Here is a 9,344-nt window from a genome sequence, read left to right as displayed (position 1 = left end):
TACGTTAAATTAACATAGATGAGTCAGCGAGCTGCATTGATGGGTGTGTTTTGTAGGGCGTGTGTAAACTATTCATATAGACTGCTTTGCTCTCCTGGGGCCTTTCTAATACATTATCAAATCTGCGTCAGAGAGTCAGACATTGACTCACAACGCCAAATTAAATTTTCATTGTAAAAAGAAGGGAAAAAACATCACCAGAGCAGTTGTTGCATACATCAGTTGCTGTGACAACAAAGGATAAACATTAAACAGGAGTCTTATTATGAAAATCCCACTGCAAACCACGCCCCCACTTCCGCACAGCGAGTTGTCATCACAAAATAGACCAAGGAAAAATAGGTCTTTGGCACAGATTTTGGCATTATATGGCGTGTTATCCAGTGAATTACATATTTTGAGTGTAAACGGATCTCTTTTAAACTTAAAGTTTGCACAGTCAGGCGTGTGTTAATTGAAGTTGGCTAATTGTAGTTGGTTAATAATTAACAGCCTGAAACATGCAAAACTACGCAGAGGTGATCAAGGACTTTGTAGAGAGCCATGCGACCGGTCTCACGGTTGCCTTTGTTGCAGGTAAGTCGATCCTGTAATCATCAGAATAGTGTGTGAGGTGTTTTGTACGTTTACACATTTTCTTCGATGTCAATGCAAGAGAGGTTAACTCTTATTATTGAGAATATAGAATTAGTAGATCACAATCCATCACCCAGACAGAAACTGTGTCAGACAAGTATGACATTTTTTCCAAAGGCGTTCATTGTTGTTCTTCGTTATGTTCAGCATAGTTAAGTAAACAGTTCTAGTTATGACACAAAAGCAAGAAGAAATCAGTAGAGGGAAAGGGCAAATGAAGAAAGATAATCACAACAAGTCATATAACAGTACATATAGTGCTAATGATAATAAAATAATACCTATATTTTGATAACAGTATTCACACAAACCAGCTAAACCCGTTAATGCCACGAAGCGACATGTTACTGCCATGCAGCTACACCACGATCTAAATCAATGGTTGCACCATAGCACAAGTCCTGCACTTTACTTTTCAAAATAAATGCACAATATTTTAAGGTTGGTCAAAAATAAAGGGAAGCAAGTCAAAATAAAACAAAACACATACATCGACTAAATTCAAAAGTCTATTTGTGTGATTATTTTGCAGTGGTGGAAGAAGTATTTAGATGATTTAAAGCAGCAATAGCACATAATCACAAATGATCTGCATTCATATGTAGTTGTAAAAGTACAGACGTAGAAGCAACAAGATGTACTTAAAGTAATGATGCTTAAAGTGTCATTTGGTTTCTCTCAGGGGCAGGCTTGCTGGCCTTGCGTAGGTGGATGGCCGGGGGAGTGTGCCGGAGCAAGGTCAGGCTGGATGGGAAAACAGTCCTGATCACAGGAGCCAACACTGGCATTGGGAAAGAGACGGCCCTGGATATGGCCCAGCGAGGTGAGACCCTCATAACTGTTTTTTTACCTCCTAAAAGTGCTGTTTGTTGTTGTTTTTGTGCAACACTGTGTTATTAACTATAGAGTGGAATTGAATTTACCCTAATTGACTGCTTCAGCACTACTTCCACTATTACTGTTTAAATCCTAAATACATTGATTCTGTTTTTATTTCTGTCAAGGCGCCAGAGTGATCCTAGCCTGCAGGGACATGACCAGAGCCCGCATTGCAGCTGATGAAATCCGACAGAAGAGTGGGAACGGCAACGTGGTGGTGAAGAAACTGGACCTCTCCTCGCTGCAGTCAGTCAGAGACCTAGCCAAAGACATCCAGGAAAACGAGCAACGCTTGGATATCCTCATCAACAATGCAGGTATTTTTCATTTGTCCCTGCAGGAACAACATCAACGTAATTATAAACAACATACAGAGACCCAGGTGCAAACAGAATCTGTGTGTGAGGGCAGTGTATGTGAGTAGAATCAAAATTCAATTGAATAAAATGGCCTCTCACATGCTCCATATGGTGTAGATGAGATAATCTCAATGGAAACAAATGTGTTTTGGACACAGTTAAAATGTCAGTGAACTTATTTGATTGACATTGAACTGGCTGTAAGTATTAGCTTTATTATTCTTCTCCCAACATTTATGAGCCAAAAATCAATCAGTTTTGAACTGATGCTGAAGTTAGAGATTATTTATTAGTTTGTTTTGTTCCATGTAAGTGTTTTATGTGTTTTTTCTTTTAGGTATCATGATGTGTCCTAAGTGGAAGACTGAGGATGGCTTTGAAATGCAGTTTGGTGTCAACCACCTGGGACATTTTCTCCTCACCAACTGTCTCCTCGACCTGCTGAAGAAGTCGGCTCCAAGTCGCATCGTCATCGTCTCCAGTCTGGCACATGAGAAAGGTAAAGGCAACGTTCTGTCATTTTAGTGCATCACAGCAACGTCAGTCAACACATTAGAAATTCAGTCAAGTCAAACAGTGGCTTTTTAGTCTCAGATATCATCACAGTTAAAATAGTATCTGTAATGTTTCACTTGCTACTTTCCTTTTGGTTGATTTTTATGACAGATAAAGCTCACATGGTTGTTTCTGGATTTCAAATTGTAATTCCTACTCTGGATTGTTTCTTGCAGGTCAAATTCACTTTGATGACATCAACCTGGATAAAGATTACAAACGTGAGAAGAGCTACCGCCAAAGCAAGCTGGCCAATGTGCTCTTCTGCAGAGAGCTGGCTGCAAGACTGAAAGGTAGTGTATAATGCACACTTTTAACAATACGGCATTGTTTAAAAAAAAAAAAAAAAAAGGATAGATAATGTCTGTTATTATTAACCAAATGTACTCCAAGGGTAAAGGAAGGAAACACCCCACATTTTCGGACTTTAAAGTGTCATGTATTGTAGCTCACACTTGATGTGATGGATCCCTCTCATTAGACACCGGTGTGACAGTGTACAGCCTTCACCCTGGGGTCATCCGCACAGAGTTAGGCCGCCATTTGTTCCCTACTTTATCCCTGTGGAAGAGGGTCATAGCCAAGCCATTTTTGATGCTGATCAAAAGTCCCTGGGAAGGAGCCCAGACCACCATCTACTGCGCCGTGGACGAGAGCCTGGCAAACGTCAGCGGCCTCTACTACAGGCAAGTACATCTGCAATGAAACTCACTTGACTGTAAAGATAAATTTCATTAATTGGAATTCCCATATAAAAATATTGCTACGTTTGGATGACAGCTACTTCACTCCCTTTACTTGCTGTAAAGTAAAAGGAAATGCTTAGTTGTCTCAAAATTGATTAATTCAATTTCACTACAATTTTGCATTGCTGCACCATTCTCTCACTATAACGAGTTATTAAACAAATAACAATAAATAAGCCTGAGATTAAAAAAAATGAATTTATCGAATGTCATTTCCATGCTTTTGTCTCCATTGTACAATGAAAAAATGTTTTATGGCTAAGTCATGGTTTATTACTCAAGCTTTATTACTACAACAGATTAGAGTATGACCCCACTGTATCACACTTTTATTGATCTTGTCCTCGTCTTTTATTTCTTCTACCGTACAGTGACTGTGCCCCCAAAACGGCGGCGCCGCAGGCCCTGGATGACGCCGCAGCCAGGAAGCTATGGGACCTCAGTAACTCCATGGTTGGTCTGGCTTAAACGCATCGGCCCGCCCTGCTTTCACCTGACATTCCTCCTGCTGGAGTCAGTGGCCCTGTTTACATGGGTGGAAAAATGACAGAAATTAATTTTATTATCTACTATGCATAAGGGCATTGCATTAATCAAATTTTTTTTTTTACTTTTCCAAGTCTTTTATAGCTGAAAGATTTGATGATGAGTAAAACAATTTGCACTAATTGATCACAGTCAGTTGATTGAATGTTAAAAGTAGGTGCACTGATTTATCTTTATATTATAGAATGTATATTCTGCATACCTAATAATTTGTGCTTTATTGTGTATCTACGGTGTACTCATATATCCTTATTAAAACAAGGTTATACTTGCTTATTCATCATTTTATCATATTATCTTATTATATTGTTTTCATTTCAGTGAGCAATTTCTGTTATGCATTTAACTTCTAACATGTTTTGATTTGGAATAGCTAAAATGCTTGTGGGCCAAACAGGTTCTCATTTTTTTCATCATATGATTGTTGCTGCAAATTCAAAGAGACGCATAAGGCTTCAAACTTCTGCATTTATTCATGGCGTCTAACAACAATTACCAACATACAGTAAGATGATTGTACAGTTTCTGTGTCAACCTCAGTGCAGAAACACATTTGTAAAACATATAAAGCAATTCTACAGTTTCAACTACAAGGGAAGGAGGATGAGAGCCAATTTGTTTCCTCCAGGGTGAAGAAGTAGACTTTGGTGAAGTAGTCCTGAAGTGTTATGTAAAAGCTGGGAAGTGACCGTAGGTGCTGGCAGCGGTGAGAAGGTTGTTACACTTGAGAGGAGAGAGGATCCTCCGCCAGGTGTGGAGAGGGAGTGGACGCCTCAGGGGCAGAGAGCAGTTAGGAAACACCCAGTAGATTGTGTGATTGTGTGTGTGTGTGTGTGTATTTTATACATGGTGGATGCTGTTTGTTGTATCATGATGCAGTAGATCTGGTGTTTTGTTACTTTTGAGGTGAGAATTAAATTATGTGCCTGTGTTGACAAAGTGTACAAAAGGGAGGCAACAGCAGTGTAACTCTTTTGGCAATAAATGTCTGATTAAAAGTGATTTTCCTCTGCCAGTCATTATTGTTGTTATTATTATTATTATTACTATTATTATATTAGACACACGGTGTGTTTGTGTAAGATGAACAGCTACACATGAGGAAAAATATCAATCGTTGTTTAGAGTCACTTCATCACTTGCAGAAACAAGCTTTTGTGACCAGGCTATCAGCGCATTATAAGATGATGATGTGCTGAAAAGGTTGAATGAAACCCCATCTTGTATTTGAGAGCAGTTTATGCATCTGAAGATAGGGGTAAAACAGAGGGTGGCAATCTGCCAGAGCTCCTTATTGGAAGCTGTGTAATTTAAAAGAGTTTTCCCAGAGCTCTTTTAAATGAAGCCAGATGAGAATGTAAATGGGAATTAGCTGAATTAGCTCAGGCTTTTGAAAGAACAAAGCGTCCCTCAGCTGTTATACCTACCACTTGTTTAAATAATGACAGGAGCTTTTTCATGATGAATCAGCAGCTTTGCTTTGACGTCACTATATATTTCATATCAGGACTTTCATATCATTTAATTTGCATACGTTTGTTTTCAGCTCTCAGCTGTCACTATCTTTCAGTTCGATGTTGATCTATCGTTTTGTATCAACATGAGTATTCATGTATAGTATGTTAAGTATGATATATATTTCCTTCCCTTTGAAACTATCCAATCTCTGAGCCTTAATTAAAGTGTAGAAATGCCAAGGCTGCGTGCTTGTGGGTGTGAAATCATGACAGCGTGTTGGCGTGCATTATATTGACACTACTCACCTAATTTTTGTATTCCAGTTAGCCAGTTGCATCATCCTCGGTATATAGATAATGGACTATGTTAGTCATGCTGTCATGTCAGGATGTCCGAGTTCACTTTGATCCCGCTGCTATTCTAAATTGTCGAACCAGGTTTTGCCCATTTTGGTGAAAGGCATCATCTTGCCTGAAGTCACACCTGGTAAAGAAAACTGCGCTGTTGCTTTCTGTCATATGTCTGGGAAATATGACTTTAAAACAGGTGTGCTCTAAACTGCCTGAAGGGAATTTGTGTTTCAATTAATATTCCACTGTCAATCATTTTGCCTGACAGAAATACAAAGACCAACATTTCCATTTGTCAGTCCTTGGATTTTAAGTTCAACTTAATTTATCCAACATTAAATCATCTAAAAAAATCATTATTTAATGACAAATCATGAGCTAGATTACAATGCAACTTAAATGTTAGAGCAGATGAATTTGCATGAACAATGAAGTTTCTATTCGCTACTGAAACAAGTTCACATTTTAAACTTTTGACAAAAAACTCTTATTTTCCTAACAACTCTTACATGTTTAAAAAGCAAGGAATAACAGTTAATGCCACCTTTAAAAAAAAAACAAAGCATATAGTACAGAAATGAATAACAGCCTTCAACATGGTCACAAATTATGAACTGAGTGACTGAATTACCCCAAGGGCTGTCTGACTCAGATGTCTCTCCAGTGTCTGTAGGTAATGTCATGCACATGCCCTTATCAGTTCTCCGTCCAACGGATACAGAATCTATAGCTGGGCTGGAAAAGTGATAAGGAGATGTGAGCGACCACAGTACCACAGCATCTTTTTAATCTCTGTCCTACTGTGATGAAGGACCTGTTTCGGGACCTGTTTAGGGACAAAAATGAATGCTGGGAATGTTAAAAGGTCCCCAACCAAGAGCTGCATGAAGCTACCATCCTTTTCTTCAAAGTCCTGGACCTGAGAGCGGAGTTCCCGAGTTCGGAGCGGATGAGATCTGTTGTTTCATTTCCATCATTCAGTCACAGCAGAGGTGAATCTGTCATAGAAAAAAAAAGGTCCCTCTCTGTCTTTTTCTACCATCTCTGCAGGCTGAAAACTGCTCAGATCCTTACACAGCGAGGAACTAGTTAAGCTTTAACTAGTCAAAGTGGGTTCCTGCAGCAGTAGCCCTTCACTGTTTGACTGCTGACAGACTTTTGAGACACACCCCATTGATGAGTTTTATTTCACTGCAGCCCCGCCTGGCTCGGAGGGATTTCACAGCTGCCATTGGTTCATATTCTGAACTCACCATACCTGCCCCCTGGCTCCTGTGGACTGGAGCCAAATAGTTCCTCCAGCTGTCAATCACAGGGAGATCAGCCAGTGGGATGAGAGAGGCCAGGCTTGGCGGGTGTGTTCCCACCAGGTGTGGCTGAGAAGCACATTCCAATATGTACATACCTGTCAGCTCCTCTGGTATTCAGCTGCTCCTAGAAAGTGAGACCTCTGTTGACCACTCGCTCTCCCCTTTCCTCCTCTTGGGGCCCATGCAGAGGGAGAAGGAAATAGCTCCAAATAAGCAATTTTCTACCCATGCTGTGTGTATCTTCAATTCTTTTTAAAGCATGCTACTTCCTTTGATTTTATAAGAGCAAAACCTTTGGATGCCATCGGTCACGGACGATGAAACGAGAACACAGACACAAGAACACATGAATGTCACCAACGATAAAGTCATTGTATAGGACAGAAGAAGCCTGCTTCATGCCCCAAAGGCTGTTTGGAGTGTAAACATAGGGGAGTTACTACAAGCAACGTTTCACAAGCAACTTTCCAATTGTGAAACTGTGTGAGCACAACATAGTGATTAAAGGCAGCACTGCGTTTTTACAAATTGCTGTATTGAGTATTCCAGGAATCACAGACTAGCACAGTTGTATCTCATTATAAAGCCTGTTATGTGCAGTCAGTTAGCATACAGGTGCAGGCAGTGGCATGTGCTTCACCCCTCCAGCAAAGAACATCAGATCATCTGCGCCTGTTTTCTCCCCGTTGAGATCATAAAGCTTCAACGAGAATGTGTGTGAAGTGGAGATTTGTGCTGTCTGCCCCTCTGGTATGAAGGCCTCACTCACTCCCTCTCTCTCTTTCTCTCTTCCTCTATTCAAGCCATTTTTCTTTTGGTCTTTCTCTCTTTTCATCTCTCTCTCCCACCTCCTTTGTGTCTCCCCCTCTTGCAGCGGATTCCTCTGTCTCTGGGTTTCTCTCTGTCTCTCCGTCAGAGTACAGGAGCGAACGGTGTGCGCCTCAGGCAGGTGTGGGAATGCAGGTTTGCAGCTTTCATGGGCCTTGAGCAGAGCAGAACCCATGCCGTGATTACCTGCGGACGAGTCTGTGCATGTGCTGAGCTGAATCAGAGCAGCCACAGTGACTAAGCTTCTCTGTGTCACCAGTCACTTACCTACTACATTGAACCTCGCTGACTGTTTCACAGGTGTAAATGATCCACTTCTAAAATTATTCATCTCAGAAAAGGGTGCTTTAGTATAGAAATGGAAGCATCAAAATCTTAGATTGAAAAGGAGTTTAAAAACAAAGCATCCTGGATGTGAAATACTCAGCAGTTGCAGCTTAGGGTACAATGAAGCTTTAGTTTCCCAGAGGAATAATTTAGCTTACAGACAGCAGTCAATATTAATAGATAAATACAAGTACATATAGATTAACACCATCCCCACTGTTGTCATTTTCACTTGTCCCCAAAACCATTTTGAGAAAGCAGCAAGAAGAAGAAACCAGGGGGCCACCATGCAGCATCCACAGCTAGTAACAGAACAGACTGCATTACATTTACAATACATTTTGTTTAAATCATTTTCTGTGTTACTCATGTGGCACTATGTGGCAGAAGAAGCAGAGTGTGTATCTATGATCGGTACTCTGACTTTGTTTGCAGTGTATTGAAAAGAAATGCCCGGGAGACTGTTAGTGAAGTGAAACTACACATTATCAGTAGGAGATTATGGTAGAGAAAATGAGAAGATGTCACACAATGAAATGTGCTTGAATGAACTGAAGGAATGTACAGTGAATATGTTTTAGTCAAACTGGATATTTTAACTAGACAAGGTAACATACACCTACTATATAATATAATGCAATCCACTTTAGCAGCATTGCAATAAACATTACATTTGACTTGAAATATACAATTTTAGTCAAGACTGTGTCAGAGCCATGTTGTCTCAACTCAGCTTTATATTTCTTTCAACTCTAACTGACTCTAATGCGCTGGTTGGGGTCTCAGAGACCCCTGGGTCCTCTTTTACAACACAACTGGACACTTCATGGATTTTGCTAGTTTCCTAAACATGACTTTGAACTGATAACATCTTTGAGCTGTTACAGAAAATGTCAAATTACTTCTGTTCGAGCATGTTCATTAATGTTGTCGAAGCAAAACACAACAAAACAGAAGTAGCTATCATCACTCATCAATATGTACGATTTCCTTGTCAGTGAATAGCATTTTGGCAAAGGGAAAATATATTTGTTAATGTTTGCCCATATAACTCATAAAACATTTTTACTTATTTGGTGTTTTATGGTTTTATGGTTTTTCAGTTTTTTAAATTATTATTATTATTATTATTATTATTATTTGTCACACATCCAGCAGTGGGATTTGTGGGATCCCAAACAATGAGGATGCAAAGCCACGTAAGCAAAGCAGAGCAAACACGGGTGTAACTGACTTCAGTGGGAGTTACAGATGTGGTTTTCACTGTTTGGAAACTTTGACAACACAATACTTTGGGCCGTAATTATTATCACAAACTGTACGTGTTTTAACGTTACTTGTCTAGATGAC

General features: G+C 39.9%; 1 protein-coding gene across 1 annotated transcript; it reads left to right on the top strand.

Moving 5' to 3' along the window:
* The first annotated feature begins 310 nt into the window (after positions 1-310).
* On the top strand, positions 311-3,993 carry LOC111218329 (retinol dehydrogenase 13-like). The gene is made up of 7 exons (XM_022740585.1): positions 311-576; positions 1,319-1,459; positions 1,641-1,832; positions 2,212-2,373; positions 2,606-2,722; positions 2,911-3,115; positions 3,547-3,993. Exons 1-7 carry the CDS (start codon positions 501-503, stop codon positions 3,641-3,643), a joined length of 990 nt encoding a protein of 329 aa, XP_022596306.1. The 5' UTR covers positions 311-500; the 3' UTR covers positions 3,644-3,993.
* The last annotated feature ends 5,351 nt before the right edge of the window (positions 3,994-9,344 follow it).

This window comes from Seriola dumerili, unplaced genomic scaffold (assembly GCF_002260705.1).
Source record: "Seriola dumerili isolate Sdu_G_001 unplaced genomic scaffold, Sdu_1.0 BDQW01000003.1, whole genome shotgun sequence".
Classification (NCBI taxonomy): Eukaryota; Metazoa; Chordata; class Actinopteri; order Carangiformes; family Carangidae; genus Seriola; species Seriola dumerili.
The sequence above is the reverse complement of the archived record's forward strand: the minus strand, read 5'-3'. Positions and strand labels throughout refer to the sequence as shown.